The 19,686-nt window shown below is 48.5% G+C and overlaps 1 protein-coding gene across 1 annotated transcript; it reads right to left on the reverse strand.

Moving 5' to 3' along the window:
* Positions 1 to 13,556: 13,556 nt before the first annotated feature.
* Krt9 (keratin 9) lies at positions 13,557 to 19,467 on the reverse strand. The gene is made up of 10 exons (XM_076544008.1): positions 19,266 to 19,467; positions 19,104 to 19,205; positions 18,805 to 19,067; positions 17,552 to 17,634; positions 17,265 to 17,421; positions 16,840 to 17,001; positions 16,097 to 16,222; positions 15,761 to 15,984; positions 14,810 to 15,414; positions 13,557 to 13,576 (listed from the first exon to the last, which is right to left on the reverse strand). The coding sequence occupies exons 1-10, from the start codon at positions 19,465 to 19,467 to the stop codon at positions 13,557 to 13,559; spliced, it is 1,944 nt and encodes a 647-aa protein (XP_076400123.1).
* Between the last annotated feature and the right edge of the window lie 219 nt (positions 19,468 to 19,686).

The raw sequence follows: 19,686 nt of genomic DNA on the forward strand, positions 1-19,686 counted from the left end.
TTTGAATTAAAAGAAAAAAAGTCCAATTTGTGTTTTCTACATACTCACTGGAGCATGGTCAAACTCTCAGTGGCCTTGCCCCTTAAATAGAAGTGAGTGGTTCCCTTCCCACACCCCCACCGGAAGCCATCAACTGTGGAGAGCTAACTTCAGTACCTTTATCACACGTCTTAAGAGTCCTCTTCAACGGCTTCTTGCTTTGGCTGTTACTCTGGGGGGCGGTAAAGGTTGTCACAGAAGCCATCCCTGTCCCTCTTTTCTGAACTGTGCATTTGCAATCATCGATATCACTGCAAAAGTAGCTTCCAGCTATTTACAGTCAGCGGGAGCGCGCGTCACAGGCTTCCACATGTTTTCAGGTGACAACACAGACCATGAGCAGGGCCCCCAGCTGCAGTAGTACCACAGACCCACACAAGGCCCTTGGAGGCAACAGGGACTGTGGACATCAACGTGGCCTCAGGCGGCAGTGCAGGCCACTCACATCAATATGACCTCCAGAGGCAACACAGCCTCCAGACGTCAACATGGACATCCGAACGGCCTTCGATGGTAACACAGGCCATGGACATCAGTGCAGACCCCGGCTGCAGTAGGACCACCACGGACCCAAACATGGCCCTCAGCGGCAGCATAGGCCCGGACATGTACCCTACCCTCTTTTGTGAGTCAGGGGTTCTCACTGACTTGATTACACTGTCACTTTACTCACTGAGACATCTCCTCAGCCCCTGCTTATTTTATTTTTTAGATGAGAAATGCTTTTACATTTATAATCTAAGTATCCCTTAAAATATTTGCATTTCACAGTAAGAAGGATAGCAAAACTCAAGACCGTATGCAAGTTTAAGCATTCAAGTTTCTGAGGAGCCAAAAAGGGAAGAGGAAAATGATGGCCAGTCACAAAGCTCAAGTGTATGGTAACTGATACCTCAATGAGCTGGGCCTGGTAGAGCACACCTTTAGTCCCAGCACTCAGGAGGCCAGCCTAGTCTACATAGCAAGTTCTAGACCAGCCAGGGCCACATAGTGAGACCTTGTCTCAAAAAGACGAAAAAGAAGAAGCAGTTGTTAAATAAATGCCTCGATGAATTCAAATAGAAACAATAATTGAAAAGAAAGAAAGAAAGAAAGAAAGAAAGAAAGAAAGAAAGAAAGAAAGAAAGAAAGAAAGAAAGAAAGAAAGAAAGAAAGAAAGAAAGAAAGAAAAATAAAGGGATTACTTGGGAGGCAGAGCCAGGTGGATCTCTGTGAGTTCGAGGCCAGCCTGGTCTACAGAGTGAGTTCCAGGACAAAAAGAAAAAAAAAAAAAGAAAGAAAGTACAGTAATTGTACTCCTCCCCGGACTCCTAATTCCAGAAGATTTCACTTGGTTCAGTTGTTTTAAGAATTTTTTTAAGTGTGTGTGTGTGTGTGTGTGTGTGTGTGTGTGTGTGTGTGTGTGTATGTGTGTGTGTGTTTATGTACACCACCTGCTTGCAGGACCCATGAAGGCCAGACAAGAGCCTCGGATCCCCTGGAACTGGAGTTACAACCAAGTGAGTGCTGGGAACTGAACCTGGGTCTTCTGCAAGAGAAGCGAGTGTTCTTATCCATCTCGCCAGCCCCCGGAGCTAGTTCTTCATTAACACCCAAAGGAACATACGCCAAAAAATCCACAGGCCCAAGAAATTCAGGAAGGGGCTCAGACCATTATGAAAGGGATTCTTCAATGGTCTCCCTCCGCCACCCATTGTTTACACGTTAAACACAGCTATTTGCTACGGGTTTTAAATTGCCTTTGTTTTCTCGGTATTTACCCAAGATTTCTATTAGAACTGATGGAAGCACCTTTGGGAAATTCCAGTGCATGTTAAGTCATGTGGGGAGGGGGGGCAAAGGGGGTTGGCAGGAAGGAACTCGGTTTTATTCATACTTGTGTCTGAGAAAAGAGAGAAAAGCCCCGAGGGTGATGGGGGCTTGTGACAGCTGAGCTGGAAGAGGTAATTCCAGGATGCTGTGTGTCTAGACTGGAGAGAGAGCTCAGTTGGTCAAGTCTTTGCTTTGCATATCCAGGGACCAGAGCTCAAGCCTCAGAACCCACATTTAAAGAAGGAGGTAGGGGAGGAGAGGAGGAGGAGGAAGGAGGAGGAGGAGGAGGAAGCATGGCCAGGTGTACTGGTACACGGCCTAGCAAACTCGGCGAATCCCAGGCCAGTGAGAGACCCTGTCTCCCAAGAGTTGGGCAGCACCATGGATATCCCGTGGCTCAGAAGTCAGTGAGGACCACACACCCCAGCACCCTCATTTCATCTGTCTCCTTTCTGCTCCATAAACAATTAGAGTCAGCCGGGCGTTAGTGGCGCACGCCTTTAATCCCAGCACTCGGGAGGCAGAGGCAGGCGGATCTCTGTGAGTTCGAGGCCAGCCTGGGCTACCAAGTGAGCTCCAGGAAAGGCGCAAAGCTACACAGAGAAACCCTGTCTCGAAAAACCAAAAAAAAAAAAAACAATTAGAGTCTCTGGCAAGGAAACCAAAGCCCAGAGATGAGAAGTAACTGGGGTGAGGACTCCCCATTCCTGAGGCCGCTGCCTACTTCCCAAGAAGGGAATTTCCAGCTCGCTCCTGTTCAGGGGGAGATATCTACCCGTGTCCAGTAGGTGTCCTGAGGTTGTCTTAGAATGAGTAAAATAAGGGTGGGCCCGGGAGGCAGGTCAAACCAGATCTTTTGCTGGCTGTGAAGTCGGTGGTTGTGACAGCAGTGACTTTCTGTCCTAGACAGAAGAGGTGCCGCTGCAGTGGTGAGGAGGCTGGGGTGAAGGCAAAGAACAGTGGCCACAGTGATGACCACAGTTGTCATCCATGTACCACACTCCTTGGTGGAGAAGGGAACCCAGCTGAGGCACCGTGCTTAGCTTCAGGGGGGCTCCCAAAGATGGGGTGGGATCAGCGTACACAAGGCACTTAACACCCGCAGCCCTGGGGTTCCTCAGAGAAAACAGTGCTGGAAGTGTGACAGGCCATGATAATTCCCTACATCAGAACAGAGACACTAGTGTGCTTTCCAGAGCCATCCTCCACTAGGGTGGTCCACAACAAAGATGGCTGGCAGTTACACAGACTGTCTTAGCTAGGGTTTCTATCACTGTGAAGAGACATCACGACCATGGCAACTCTTATAAAGGAAAACATTTAGTTGAGGTGACTTGCTTACAGTTTAGAGGTTTAGTCCATTATCATCATGGCAGGAACCAAGACAGCAGCTTACAGGCAGACATGGGGCTAGAGAAGGAGCTGAGAGTTCTTAACATCTTGACTGATAGGCAACAGGAGGGAATGGTCTATGTCACTGGGTGTGGCTTGAGCATATGAGACCCCAAAGCCCACCTCTACAGTGACACCCACTCCAGCAAAGCCACACCTCCTAACAGTGCCACTCCCTTTGGGGGCCATTTTCTTTCCAACCACCACAGACAGTGAGCAATGTTTAGCCAATGGGGTCTTCCCCTCCACCGCAGACAAAGACAAAGGGGGGTGTAGAGATTGCATAGGCTTGTGTATGGTCTTCAGGATGTTCAGATTCTCAACCTGTCCCCCCACCCTCTCTAGACCACCCCTTATCTCTCACTAGCTGCTCCCTACTCTCTCTACTCAATCAGCACTGAGAAGCAGGTTCCGGTTCCTCATCGGCCCTCCAGGCCTGTTTACCACTGATACCAGAAATCTGATCTTAGGAAGAGTGAAAAGTTGTTAAAAGACCAAAGAATCCATGCTAAGAGGGTGAACTTGGAGCCATGTCAACCTGACTGAGGGGTTACTTGGATAAATCACATTCTGCCTCCTCTGAGCCTAATCGGTAAATGACAGCATTGCGCACCTGACGTGGTTTGCAGGAAGCCTTCCTGACCACTATGACTGAATCAGGAGATCCTGTCCCATCCCACAGCCCTCCCCCTCCATCTCCAAAGGCACTTGCTATGAGACTCAGCATCCACTAACCACACAGCTGTCTCCAGCGCTGGCCTGTGAGTTTATGAGAGTGAAGAAGAACCCACCTCTTCCGGTCACAATTCTCTGTCCAAACCCTGACGGAGGAGACACCCCACAAGGGTTTTGTTACTGTTATTGCTGTCATCGTCATTGTTTTATTTCATTTTGAGACAGGGTCTCAGGTATCCCAGGCTGGACTTAAACTCACTATGTAGAAGAAGACATCCTTGAACTTCTGATTCTTCAGTCTCCAGTTTCTGGGTGCTGGGATCTCAGGCATGCGCTATCATTCTTGTTTGGGCATGAGGTTCGGAGAGAGCAGCAGAGCCCGAGGCTATGAGAGCTCGCCGGCCGAGCCAGGCAGAGCCGTAACAAGTGGGAGAGTCCCAAGGGAGGAGACTCGGAGATCAAAGCCCTGGAGATTTATGGGTGTCAGAATACCAGGAGCGGGGAGTCCTGAGAGTTTTCAGCAATCCAGCTGTTACCTTCATTCCTCGGCTGTTCAAGCAGTCACCCACTCTCCCTCCAGCACTGACAGACCCAGGGCCTAACACATCCATCTGTGCAAGGTCATATACACATACACAAGAGAAGAATAATTTTAAAAGAAAGTATGAACAGTACCATGAGGTTTCTATGAGAACACAATGAGGGGACATGTGTGCAGTACTTAGCACAGTACCCTGTACATCATGCACATAGTAGGTACTCAATAAATGTCAGTCCCTGCCCCTTCCTCTTATACATAGTTGACCTTAACCTTGGTCACACAGCTTGTCCAAAGGAACCTTCATCTAAAGTCTGCACCTCCCCAAGATGGAAGCCATCCATGAGCCTTCTAGACAGAGCGCAGGCTTGTGGCCAGACTCTCCAAGCCCAACACATTGCATAAGCCAGCCAGCCAGGTACTAATGTCCTGGAGAAGGAGGTAACCAGTGAAATCTGTTCTGGTGAGAGTGACTGCGAGACAGACACACAGCTTCCACAGAGGTAGTGCCAAGGGTTCAGTGGTGGCGTGCAGTGGGACACACTATCGAATCCACACCTGCAGCTGGTGCCAAACATTGGCTTCCTCAGGACTGTTGCCTTCCGGCCCTGTTCTCTGAGAATCCTTCCAGAAGGCTCTAGGACTCACCTAATGTCACTTAGTGACCTCGATTGAGGGTGTGGCTCCTGACCTTGCAAGGGAAAATGTTGATGGGTACAGAATTCAGGGATGGGTGTGGCTGATGATGAAAGAGTCTTTGGGATCAGGGCTTGGGTGTCTAACAGACTATGTTCCTTACATCCGAAGCTGGCTCCCCATTTTCCATACCAGTGTCTCCCACCCTAATCTTCCTTCCCGGAAGACCACAGCTACTCTGAGACTCCCAGATATCCTTGGTCCCCTCCTTCTTTTTGGTGCCTTGCAATTCTTCAAGAAATCCTGACAATGAGTTTTGCCTTCAGATCATGTCCATAATCTAACCAAGCCCAGCCATCTCCATTCTGATCACCAGGGATTCTCTCTCTCTCTCTCTCTCTCTCTCTCTCTCTCTCTCTCTCTCTCTCTCTCCCTCAGCTCATCTCTGCCCCAGCCTCTTCTCAAATGGCATGTCACTACTCTGCTCAGAGCCCTGTGTGTTAGTCATGCTCATCAACACCAGCTGCCATAAAGACCTCAACATCCCTTTGTTTTCCCATGGTGAGCATCTGCTTCCTGATCACGTAGTTGCTGATGTGGCTCTTCCTGGGGTTGGGCAGCTCTCCTGAAGGTCCCTGTCCAAGCAGAACACTCCCAGGCAGGCTCCTCTCCTCACATCTCAGAGCTGTCTGCCTTTGTCTGTCTGTTCTGAGCTTCCCTGAGAGCCAACTTCAAGTTCCCTAGACAGCTCTCAAGGTGATCTCTCCCACTCTGACCTCATCAGCTCCACTGAGTTTCTCTCTTCCACTTCTCTGGCTGCTGGGACAGTGTTAGTCTTTCTTGAATACATCAAGTACATCCTCACCTTAGGGCTTTCTACCCCTGAGATGTGTGCCGGATAGTAATCCCTGATCACGTACCTGCCTACTCAACTCTAATCTCACTTAGACTTCACCTTCGAAAGGAGCCTGATCTTGGCCACTTATTTGCCACCGCACTCTTCCAGCCTCCTTCCACAGCACACCTGTCCCCTTCCCACCGCCCACTTCTATATGCACCTATCACTTCAACTACATGCATGCATGTACATGTGTATGTCTATACATGTGTGTAGATACAGATGATATTGATATCGATAGAGGAGCCACCTTCTTACTGTACTATTTGCTATAAACTTACTGTTTGCTATTTCCAGGACACAAGCAATGGTTTAAAAAATAAACACAGCTGGACGGTGGTGGCGCATGCCTTTAATCCCAGCACTCGGGAGGCAGAGGCAGGCGGATCTCTGAGTTTGAGGACAGCCTGGGCTACAGAGTGAGTTCCAGGACAGCTGGAGTTACACAGTGAAACCTTGTCTCAATAAATAAATAAATAAATAAATAACGCAACTGTTGGATTGGTACTGAAAAAAATCACATTTTTGCATTTCTGAATATTAAATGAAAATAACATTGCTTAAAACAAAGGCATTACCAACATTTGTTGATTCTTATACTGAATGACTTGGCCAAATAGAAAGTGACAGATACACCCACATGTAACTATTTTATACCGATTGTAAATTATCTCACAAAATAACTGTATTATTTTTATTTCCTGCAAGTACAGTTTCCCCTCCCTTACCTATAATATAATTTTCATAATGGCAGCCTATTTGCCTCTTTCGGTCAGTTGGTGATGTCTTCCCAGCACTGAGGATGGAGGCCGGCATGGGAAGAGCTTAGTGGGTATTTATCTGCTAAGAGTTGCCTGCCGAAGGAGGGTTGGGTATACAGTTCAGTTGGTGGAGAGTCTGCCTAACAGGCATGAGACCCTGGGTTTGATCCTCTCAACACCGTATAAACTATTACGTTGATACACACCCACAATCTCGAGCGCTTGGGAGGTGGTGGCAGGAGGATCAGAAGTTCAAGGTCATGCTTATCTCCCTGGGGAGATTGAAGTCAACCTCAGCTACATGAGACCCTACACAACCACCTCCCCCACACACAAAAAGAATTGAATGAATAACATGAGAGTCAGATTAGTCTCAACGTCTCCTAAAGCTGTGAAAATGCAGCTGTGACTGAGTAGGTGCTGGCTGGTTCCTGCTGACTACATCTGCAGATCTAGAGAAGTAGCCGTGCACTCAAAGACCCGAGCTACCGACTTTATGAGCAGAGGAACACATACTTTTCACAATTAGTCCAGAATTTTTTTTAATTTCTTGAGATGGTTCATCAGGTAAAGACATCTGCAGCCAAACACAATGACCTAAGTTCTGTCCCTGGGACTTACATGGTAGAAGGGGAGGACCAACTCCCACAGGTCACCACATGTGTGCCATGGCAACACACAAACACACACACACACACACACACACACACTAAATAAACAAATAAATAAATATGTAATTTGTGTTTATTTCTTGTAGTTACAAAGCTGAAGTAGCTAATAAACTCAAATTTGAATTTCCTAAGTCACATCGGTTAATGTTTGAGCCACAACGTCCTCTTACAGAAAACTTAAACCAAGCCAGGCGGGGTTGGCACAAGCCTGTAATCCCAGCTACTCAGGAAGCTGAGGCAAGGGAATTGCAAACTCAAGGCCAGCCTGCACAAATTAGCAAAATCTTGCCTCAAATTTTAAAAAGTAAAACGAGGAAAGACAGCTCAGTCATGGAGTGCCTACCAGGCATGTTTGAGGCCCTGAATTCAATCCCTAGTACAGGAAGGGGAAAAAAAGTTAGACCACGGATTGGGAAGGATGAGGCTACAAATTGAGAACACTGTCTGGAACATTTCCCATATCTTAGGGAAATTAATTGACTCACAGTACCCCAAGCTCCAAATTATTCCCAAGATCCACCCTGAAATTGTCTGGCAAATTATAACTAAGCCAGATCCTACATGCCTGGAGGAGGAGGCCGATTTGAAAGTCCAAGTATGGAGAGGAAGGTTTGTACAACACAGGAACTTCAAGATGCCCCTAGAGAAATCCGACCAGCAGAGTGTGAAGGCTGGCTTTGGCGATGGATTTTTGACAGAGCTGAATTAATCAGTACAGAGACATGGAGACCAGATGATCAGCTTCCAACCTGGGAGTGGAAGTGAAGGTCTAAATGATTGCTCAGCTGAGTGACAGGAATCCAGAGAACCCTTGTGATCATGGAGAGGCAGGGTTCTGCGTACTTGGGAAGCTGGGACACTGAGTGAAATTTTCATACAGAACCCTGCTCTCTCATTCCCTAACGGTGAAAGCCCAGAAGACACCATCCAGACCAGTGGTTCTCAACCTTGCTAACTCTGCGACTCTTTCTCACAGCTCCTCTTGGTGGGGTGACCCCCAACCATAAAATCGTTTTCATTGCTGCTTCCTAACTGTAATGTTGCTACTGTTGTGAATCATAATGTAAACATCTGATGTTCTACCCCCCCCACAAAGGGGTCGAGACCCATAGGCTGAGAACTACTGATCCAGACTCTGGCTGTGAAAAATACACAGGCAGCTGGGTGTGACAGTGCATGCCTGTAATCCCAGCATTTTGGAGTTAAAGGCAGCAGGACCCAGAGTTCAAGGTCACCCTCAGCTCAGAGCATGTTGGAGGCCAGCCTGGGCTACATGAGACCCTATGGGGAAAAAAAAGGAAGGAAAAGAAATACACAGAAAAGGGCTTGGGACATCTTCAGAAAGCTGAGGTAGAGCACTGGAGGGGGGACCCCAAACTCCCTGCTCAAGCTTGCTAGGTGTCACCTTGTGCAAAAGATACCACTCTCCTCCCACCTGTGTAGATTCCTGAGGTCTTGTCTATTTCTGAGCTTCTGTATCCATGAGTGCCCTGTTCCCTTCACTAGCCCTCCCCCAGGGACCTGACCCAGCCTGTGACAAGTTGCATATGCTCTCCTTCCACGGGACAAAGGCATGCCTCGGTCCATCTGTGTCTTCGTATATTTCCTATATAGGATGGGGTCTGGGTAGGGAAAAAATGGGCTGTCTTCAATTCTTCTCCTCTTCTTCCAATAAAAGATTCTGACAAAAGCAACATGAGGGAGAGAAGCATAATTTTAACTCATAGTTCAAGGTGCAATCCATCCTGGCAGGGAAGTCAAGGCAGCTTGAAACGGCTGGTCACGTGACATCCACAACTGGGGAAACAGAGAGGGACGAATACAAGCCGATACTTGGTTCCTGCCTTAGTCACTGTTGTACTGCTGTGAAGAGACACAAGGACCATGACAACTCTCACAAAAGAGAGCATTTAATTGGGGCTTGCTCACAGTTTCAGAGGTTTAGTCCACTGTCATCATGGTGGGGAGCATGGCGGCAGGCACTGGAGCAGTAGCTGAGAGCTACATCCTCATCTGTAGGCAGAGAGAGAGAGAGAGAGAGAGAGAGAGAGAGAGAGAGAGAGAGAAGAAGAAGGAGGAGGAGGAGGAGGAGGAGGAGGAGGAGGAGGAAGAGGAGGAGGAGGGGGAGGGAGGAGAAGGGAGGAAGGGAGGGAGGGAGGGAGGGAGGGAGGGAGGGAGGGAGGGAGGGAGGGAGGGAGGGAGGGAGGGAAGGAGAAAGACTGGACCTGGCATGGGCTTTTGAAAAATCAAAGCCCACCCCCAGTGACACACTTCCTCACAAGGTTGCACCTACTCCAACAAGGTCACATCTAATCCTTCTCATGTAGTGCTGCTTCCTGATGACCAAGCATTCAAATATATGAGCCTATGGGGGCCGTTCTTACTCAAACCTCCACAGTTCTCTTTGCACACAGCCCAGGATTCCCTGACAGTGGAATAACACCGCCCACAGTGGATGAGTCTTCCATCTGTATTAGTTACTTTCTGTTGCTGTGATAAAACACACCATGACCAAATGCAGCCTGTGGAAGAAAGCGTTTATCTGGGCTTAAAGTACCAGAGGGAGAGTCCACACGGTAAAGGGAGGCTAGATCAGAAAGCTGAGAGATCACATTTTCAATGGCAGAGTGGGAGCAGAGAGAACAAACTAGAAGCTGGGTCAGGCTATGAACACTCACACTCCATCCAGGCCCCACCCCCTGGCGGTTCCCTAACCTCCCTAGAGAGCACCATCAGCTGGGGACTGAGTGTTCAAGCACCCAACCTATGGGGCCATTCTCATTCAAACTAACGCATTACCTCAGCTAACACAGTCAAGACACTCTGCCAAAGGAATCCCCAGAGGCCCATCTCCAGATGTTTCTGGACTCTGTCATGTTGTCTGTTAGCACCAACCATCATAGAGTCTGTATTTGTATTTCTTCCTACCAAATCCTGCAAACTCAGGGGCTTAAGGAAAGTCTTTAATTATTACTCAGCAGAACCACAGTTCTACTAGAGTCTCTGCAGGGTAGCCAAAGGCCAAAGTCAAGGTGAGTTCCCACGTAGGGACTGAGGTCAAATCTGCTTCCAAATGCTTTCTTGTTTTTGGAAGATGTTTTGAAGCTGGGGGGCTACAAGCCCCTTCCTGATGAGGGCCCTCAGCAGGAGCTCCTCTGTATTTCTTACCAGACAGCCCCTTCAATCTTCAACCACCACTGAAATCTCATGATTCAGGGCCGACAAGATGGTTCAGAGGGTGAAGATGCTTGCCTCCAGCCCTGACCATCTGAGTTTGGTGTCTGGGACCCATGTGGTGGACAGAATCAACTCTTCCAAGTTGTTCCCTGACCTATACACACACACACACACACACACACACACACACATACACACACACACACACACAATAAGTTAGTAAATGTCATAAAGAGTTTTTTAAAGTTTCATTCTTCAAATTATGACTTCTATAACTATGCGGAAATTTTGTTTACTCTTTATTATTGTTGGGTGTGTGTGTGTGCACATGTGTCTCAGTGCATGTGTGGAGGTCAGAAAACAACTAGATCGGTTCTCTCCATCTACCATGTGATTTTCAGGAATTGAACTCAGGTCACCACGCTTCCATGCAAAAGCCTTTACCCATTGAACCATCTCTCCAGGACCGCCTTGTTTGTGTTCAGTCAGACCCATCCAAAAAAAATCTCTATTTCACTCTGACAAAGAACCTGAGATAACTTCAAAGGAGAAAAGACTTACCTTGGCTCAGTGATTCTGGTCTCTAGCAACTTGGCCCCAGGCCCTTGGGCCTGTAGACAGTAAACTATGACAAGAGCGTAGTGGAGGACACTGCTCACCTCAAGGTGGTCAGAAAGCAAAAAGAAAGACAGATCAGGGTACCAATATCCCCCTTCAAAGACATGCACTCAATGAGCTAGCTTCCTTCTAGTACACCATATCTTCTAAAGCAGTGGTTCTCAACCTGGGGATCACATATCAGATATTCTGCATACCCGATATTTACATTTTTGATTCATAACAATAGCATAATTAGAGTTATAAAGTAGCAATGAAAATAATTTTATGATTGGGATCACCACAACATGAGGAACTGTTGCAGCATCAGGTAGGTTGAGAACCACTGTTCCGAAGCTTCCACCACCTCCTAACAGTTGGGTTATCTGGGGATGGGCTTCAACACAAAAGGCTTTGGGAGACATTTCAAATCCAAACCATTGCAAGGTGGTTTGATATGCAGCCACAGAACCCGAAGAATTGCCGAAAGGGAAGGTCTGTCCCTAGCTTGTGAAAGGGTTGTGACCATCAGACCCAATCAGAGTCCTTGGGACTCTGGTGGGATGTTCTTCACTCTTCCTTGGAGTACCTTGTTTATGCCTATATTTCACCATTTGTGAAATCTCCTGTTGCACAAGCCACGTCATTTTTGCTTGTTGCACTCCATAGATAACATGCGACTTCCCAATAGAGCACAGTAGATTGCCTGCCCAAAACGGTCTCCATTATTGCTGTCTATACACACACATACACACACACACACACACACACACACACACACACACACACACACACACACGTCTTTCATCATGCGACTTTTCAGCTCTTTTCAGTCTCAAGAGGAGTCTGTTGCCACAGCTCTCAAATCTACATTAGGTTGTGACTTGCTATGGCCAACACCACACAACCAAAGTGACTTCTACAAGGACCTTACGTAACTGCCAGTTGCCTTGGGACACTGGCCCAAGCTAGCTGGCTGGAAGCTGAGCATCACCCATTCACCCATCACGACCCCAGCCAGCTCCCAGGCAATCCCAGAGACAGAGCCGCCTAGCTGCCTTGTAGCTGGCCACAGATACATAAAGTAAAACAGAACTGCTCCGTCTAAATCGCCAACTGCAGAATCACAAGGCAAATAAATGGTCATTTAAGGAACTTCATTCTGAGTTGCTTTATTCTGAGCACAAGTGAACTGATGGAAAAGTTAACCAACTCCTTTCAAAAACAAATTCAGTTAGTTCTCCCCGACCCCTTGAGATGCTATTTACATTAGACTTTTGTTCCTGTGACTTAAGGCCTAACATAAAGAACTTAAGGTCAGTCTCCACGAGCCTATAAATCCCAGCTACCCAGGAGGCTGAAGCAGGAAGGTCACAAACTCAAGGCCTGCCTGGGCTCCAGAGAGCTGGGGCTATAGCTCAGTAATGGAGTGCTTTTGTAGCCTGAGCAAAGCAGGTCCAGTCTCCAGGAGGACAGCATGAGAAGAGGGGGCTGGAGAGATGGCTCAGTGGTTAAGGGCATTTACCATTCTTGCAGCAGACATAGATTCAGTTCTCAGCACCCATATCAGGTGGCTATCCACCGCCTCTAATTCCAATTCCAGAGGATCTGACACCCTCTGGTCTCCACAGGAACCTGCAGGCATGTAGTCCACATAACTCATCTGGGCACATAACATACACATAAATAAAAATAATGAATCTTTATAAAAACAAAGAAAACATAAAAGGAGGAAAGAGTTTAGGGAGCATGTGGTAGCTCAAATCATGGCACAAAGGTGTAGTAGAGAGACAGACAGACTGTAAGTGAGACAGACAGACTGTATGTGCTAGTTGGACATCTCCCTTTTTTTTATTCCTTCCATGGGCTCAGCCTACAGGATGGGGTCACCCATATTCAATGTGGATCTTCATCCCCTTAGTTAATTATCTCTGGAGATGTACTCACAGACACACCCAAAGGAGTATTACTACCTCCCAGGAGATTACCAATCACCCAATCAAGTTCACAACCGAGATCAAAACATCCCACTACTTAAATTCAGAGGACAAACACGTCAGAGTCCAAGTTTAATTTGCAATAGGAGAACTTTATTAGGAAGTTAGGATAAGGAAGGGAGTGGGGCCCCCTCCAGGACACACGGAAGAATTAAGTTCTCCCCAGCCATGAAACCTCCCCAGCAAGGGACACAGCCAATAGATGTCCAGAGGCACAATGCCAACACCATCCAGTTCCAAACAGGGACCCCGGCTTGTTGCCAGCTCGTCTTGATGTCGGGATGCAGTAAGCGTGCTTCATGTAGGTTCTGCCGTCCTGGGGCAGTCTCAGCTGGGGCTGGGTGGGGAAAGTTGACCAGGGCTCTAGTATCGCATATGGTAGGCTGTGGGAGGGGAGAGAGACAGCAGTAAGAAGAGAGGCTTTGGGTAGAGACCTAAAAAAAAAAAGATGAAGAAACTAGGAGCAAGAAGCCTGGATCTCATAGAGCTGGAGAACCCTGAGCTGGAAAGACTGTGGCCCCATCCAATTCCCAGTCTCTCCTGCAGCAACTCAGAGGATGAAGAGCCCGTGGACTGGCCCCCTTCGCCATCCCACAGCCTTGTCAGTAAATTCAGTAAGATCACCCCAACCTCATCCCTAGATGCACATCCATGTCCCTGCAGAGCAACTGGACATGCAAAATGCACACGACACCTTGTAAAGGAGCGGTTCCCTGATGCCAACAGGCTTCTCTAAGCTATACAATGCAGGGCTGTTATCCAGACACTTACTATAACATCATATTGGATTTTTTTAAAGATGAAACCCTAGCTTAAAGCTCAATGGTTTTAGTTATCTATTTACATCGGTATTTTGCCTCCGAGGATGCATGTGCACTGTCAGTGTGCCTGGTGCTCTCAGAAGTCAGAAAAGGCTATGGGGTCCCCTGGAACTAGAGTTCTATATGGTTGTGAACCACCATGGGTACTGAGAATTGAACTCAGGTCTCTACAAAAGCAGCCAATGCTCTTAACTGCTGAGCCAGCTCTCCAACCCAGATACTGAATTTTTATGGCATTAAATTCAATTTGTACATAGAAATTATTCCACGACTTCACCTGCATGAGTCCTTTTCAGAGGCAGGCGATGGCACCAGTGATGGACCCCCTTCAGCGGGTGTCACATGCACTGGTTGTACTCACTGACAATTGACTAAGACCTCTGAATCTCTTTGCCCGTGTGTTGATCCAGGCCTCCCCTCTGCTGATGGCTGAAGGCACTGGCCATGGAGCCCCACAGTGCTGCACCCATCATTTGGAAATTACATGATTATGAGGAAAATAACTTGCTCCTTCTGGACCTCATTTTCCATAAGTAAAACCTATCTATAGGCTGCAATAGCGTGACAGTGTACAATTTTCAATCCATGTCCTCTAATTACTGAGACTCAGGCCATGTACAGATTTAATTTCATCCAAGGGTCAGTTAAGAACCAAGTAAGGGTCTCTACTAGTTTACTAGAGACTTTCCTAAAATCCACTCCTGTTCAGAACCTGCAGTTCCCCCAAAGAAGTCCAAAGATACACACACACAAAGCATAGTTGCCTAGGTGCACAAGAACTCAATAATTCCTTACCAAGTGAATCGTCATCACAGTCAGCAGATTTTGAGGAGGACTGGGACTGAGATTGCCTTCTGTCTCCTCCACCATGGCTGCCTCCACTTCCTCCTCCTGAACCACTTCCTCCACCATAGCTGCCTCCACTTCCTCCTCCTGAACCACTTCCTCCACCATAGCTGCCTCCACTGCCTCCCTTGGGGCCACCTCCTCTACTTTGGCCACCTCCACTTCCTCCCCTGGATCCACTTCCTCCACCATAGCTTCCTCCACTTCCTCCCCCAGAACTGCTTCCTCCACCATAGCTTCCTCCACTGCCTCCCCCAGAACTGCTTCCTCCACCATAGCTTCCTCCACTGCCTCCACCATGGCTGCCTCCACTTTTTCCACCCTGGCTGCCCCCACTTCCTCCTCCATGGCTGCCTCCACTTCCTCCTCCATGGCTGCCCCCACTTCCTCCACCACGGCTGCCCCCACTTCCTCCTCCATAGCTGCCTCCACTTCCTCCTCCTCCATAGCTGCCTCCGCTTCCTCCTCCACTTCCTCCTTCATAGCTGCCTCCACTTCCTCTTCGTCTTCCTTTGCCACTTCCAAAGCCAATTTGTCCAGCTCCACAAGATTCACTGAGGATAAAGGAAAATACATAGGTACATATACAAGAATGAACCTGGACAGAATCAAGACTCAAATGTAAACTGAGGCATCCCAGCTGAGAGGGAAGAGTACCCTCCCCTCCCTGGAGCAGAAGTAGCCCCTCTCTTTCATTGTTACCATTCTCCTTTACAACACTCAAAAGCCCTGAGTGCTCCCCCAAAACACACACATGGGATGAAGTCCTCAGTCCATCAGACCCTTGCATACAAGAACTTATCTAGCAGCTTCTATTAAGAAGACTAGAAATGGTACCAGAAGCCCAGGGACTCCTATGACATTCCACAATGTGGAGTCTACAGACTCCTGAGGACCTACAAGTCTTGTTGACCGCCTTCAAGGAGGCTGCGGTAAGTCTGAATTTCTTTTTCCAGCCGTGTCTTGATGCTCAGCAGAATGCCATATTCCTGGTTCTGACACTCGGTTTCTTCCCGGACCTCAGCAAGCTGGGCCTCCACCTGACTGATCTGTTCCTGAATCTGTTGCAGCTGGCCGCAGTAACGGTTCCTTGTGTCTTCCAAAGCCTTCTCCATGGCCGATTTCTAGGGAGCAAGAGAAGACTTTAGGATGTTCTGATCCTGTCCCATCCATAAGGATTCTGTAAAGCCATCCCATCCCCTGCCCTGGCAGTGAATCTGGAACAGGACTACCAACCGTGCTAAGCTGAGTCTGCAGCTCAATTTCCGACTCCTGGATGCTGTGCCGGAGCTGAGACACCTCCTTCATGTTGCTCTCCATCTCTTGGCCACTGTTGGTCACCTCTTGTTCAATCTGGGTCATCTGCAAACCAAAGACTCAGTTAGGAACAGGTGGAGCCAAGATCTTCTGTGGAAAAGACTGTGCCTCACTCACCAGGATCTTCACCTTTAAAACCAAGGCTGAGACCAAGCCAAGGATAAGCCACTGGATTCTGGGTGCCACCAGCCAGGTTGCCCAATCCTCTAGACATCATATTCCTTTTCAGCAAAGCTTCAAGGCCCTTCATACTATGTCCCAGAACTATCTTATAATCTTATTTCCTTGCATACATGCAGAATGGCATGCCTTTATCTACCAAGCTCTGTGCCAAACTTTGGAGACCCAGGGAGGAAGGGAGCAGGCATGGAACTCAGTGTGAAGTCATGGAACTGTGGAAAAGGCTATGTGTCTCTACTAGAGGCTTCCATCACATAGGATTATAGTGAGTTGCCCATGCTCTAGACAACCACTCCATGGTTGCATCTGTGTGTGACAAATGAAGAAGGATGTGTGGCATCCATTGGAGGATGGATAGCTAGGTAGAGCTATGCAGAGACATGAAGAGGTAGAAGGATGAGGGATGAGGAAAGGGGAAAAGGATGTGGAAGGACACCTGGAAGGAGGGTTAGAAAACAGAATAGGCAACCCACTCTGCTCACCTTGGACTCATAGTGTTGCTCAATGTCCTGGCGGTTCTTAGAAATGAGATGCTCATACTCCTCACGCATGTTATTGAGGATCTCGGTGAGATCTGTGCTGGGGGCAACATTTATCTCCACACTAACATCTCCATCATTCTTACCCGTCAGCATCTTCATTTCCTGCCAGGGAAGAAGAGCACATGAGGATGGAGTGGGATCCTTCCTGCCATCTTTCAACCCTCTCCCACAGGTCCTCTCAGAGTGCAAAAGAACACCATTGTGAAATCAAAGCACAGCTGCCACTGAAGGCCATGCTGTGAGGAGCTGGGAGAGTGAAGAAGAGAGATCTCGCAGTCAGTGCTCCACAGCACCCCCTGCTACCTCCAGCCTTCCGGCCCCAACCCACCCCCTGCACCCACCAAGCCAATGGAGCATTAAACTACCTCCTGGTGATTCTTCTTAACAGCGTTCAGCTCATCCTCCAGAGTATCAAGCTGTATCTCCAGATCAGATTTCTCCATCTTCAGACCTTCCAACACCTTCTGCAGGCCGTTGATATCAGCCTCCACCCCTTGCCGCAAGGTCTGCTCCATCTCAAACCTGCAGGCCAGCCACAGGTAGAGAGTGATCAAGAGGGTACCAATTCTACTGGGACTGCCAGAGCTTCCGCAACCTGGGGCCAAGGAAGTGGGAACAACAGTAGAGGGAGGAGAAGGAGGGCAAGACTCACTTAATTCTGAAGTCATCCATAGTCATGCGAGTGTTGTCCATGTCCAGGAGTGTTTTGTTGTTCCTCGTTGTGAGGTCTACAATCTGAAAGAGAAGATTGCATGAATGGGCCATGCTTCCTTGATATGACCAACTTCAGAGAGAAGAAGAGGCCAGACATAGCCAGCAGAGGGGATAATCCCATCCACGGCGTGAGGTAGCAAGAGGACTTTGCCATCAATGTGTATGTTGCATGGCCCCCACACCGGATGTGCCCAGTGTGGTCTTCACTCATTCAGCAAATATTTGAAGATCTTCTGCAAAGGCGGTGTAGGGTCTAGGACAAATCCCAAGGAGCCCACCATTGCCCACAGAGTCCAAATTATCCCAAAAAGTCATGAAAAGTTAAGATGGCTTTGGCCCTCCTGTGAAGGCAGGAAAGACCTGGAAAAGGAGATGACATCTGAACCAGGTTCTTAAGGACAGCTAAGATTGCATGTGAGTAGATGGATGAAAGAGATCTGCAGCTGAAGAAAGAGCACATTCCGAAACACAAAGATGCAAGAGCAGGAGGAGTGAGTGAGAACAGCAAGGACCCCAACTGTGGACTCCTTTAGGTGGAGGCTGAGTGTGGGCTACCTCTGTGGCTACTCAGCGCAACACAGGGTAGTCACCCACTTAAGTCAGTGGATGGATAAGTGGATGTGCAGATGGATGGATGGATGGATGGATGGATGGATGGATGGATGGATGGATGGATGGGTGGATGGATGGATGGATGGATGGATGGATGGGTAGATGGATGGATGTGTGGATGGATGAATGAACAGCTGGATAGATGGTTATCATCCTCATAATTAGAGATTCTCTCCATCTTTGATCAATCAGCCTGCATATCTGAGTCCTGAGGACCTGAAAAGATTAAGAAGGGCCCCTCAGAGCCCAAGATGAATGGAAAAGGAATGATAAGGCTGACTTAAAACCAGGTCGAAAGGAACCTCCAGTCAGGTCCCAGCCCCGCTAGTATTAATCCAAGCTTCCTCCCTGATCTGTCCAAACTCAAAATGAAATACCAGAGCTCAAGTCCAAGCACAAGCCCCTAAGATCTTAGAAACCAAGCACAAATTTGTTTGTGATGAAAGTGTAGTTTTTAAAGGGTGATTCCCTGGTATGGCTTTGTTTGGATTCTAGCCTCTTACCTTTTGTGAGAGAGGTTGAGAAAGGGAGAGAAGGAAGGAGAGAGAGACAGAGACGAGATTTGATCCTTGTGCATACCCTGTCCTTCAGGTCTTCAATCGTGTTGTAGAAATGAGAGTAATCCTTCTGGAAGATTCTGGACCCCTTCTTTGAATACCATTCCTGGATCTGTTTCTCCAGGGAGGTGTTGTCCTGCTCCAGTTCCTGTACTTTATCCATGTAGGAGGCCAGACGGGAATTGAGATTCTGCATGACGACCTTCTCATTGGTATTCAGAATACCACCTTCTCCACCTCCAGAGCCACCACCAAAACCACCTCCAGAGCTACCACCAAAGCCACCTCCAGAGCTACCACCAAAGCCACCACCGAAGCCACCTCCAGAGCCACCACCAAAGCCACCTCCAGAGCCACCACCAAAGCCACCTCCAGAGCTACCACGGAAGCCACCTCCAGAGCCACCACCGAAGCCCATAGAACCTCCTCCCCCAAACATACCGCCAGAACTCCCTGCACTAAAGCCCCCTCTGGATCCTCCACCATAGCTGCCACCACCTCCACTGCCACAGGCCGAAAAGCCACCCCCACCAAAGCCACTGGAAGAGCTAAAGCGGCCCCCTCCTCCACCAGCCCTGGAGGAGCGACTGAAAGAAGATCGCATGCTGCCTCCGCTGCCCCCTCTGCCTCCTCCGCAGCTGCTGCTGCTACTCCAGAAAGATGAGGCCATCTGTCTGCAACTCATGATGCTGCCTGCTGGAATCTATAGGCAGGAAGCGGTCTCAGGGTTGCTGGGTACTGAGCCATCCCTGGAGCTGCCTACTTATACCCCCTGCTAAAGGTGGCACGCCTGGGTGTGCCCTCACTCTGTGCCAGCTTCCCCCCCCCCATGGACTCAGAGAAGGTCTAGGGTATGGGAGCAGCAGGGAAGCCCCAGGCTCTGCGTCCCTCGGTGACTGCCCGT

This window comes from Peromyscus maniculatus, chromosome 8 (assembly GCF_049852395.1).
Source record: "Peromyscus maniculatus bairdii isolate BWxNUB_F1_BW_parent chromosome 8, HU_Pman_BW_mat_3.1, whole genome shotgun sequence".
NCBI lineage: Eukaryota > Metazoa > Chordata > Mammalia > Rodentia > Cricetidae > Peromyscus > Peromyscus maniculatus.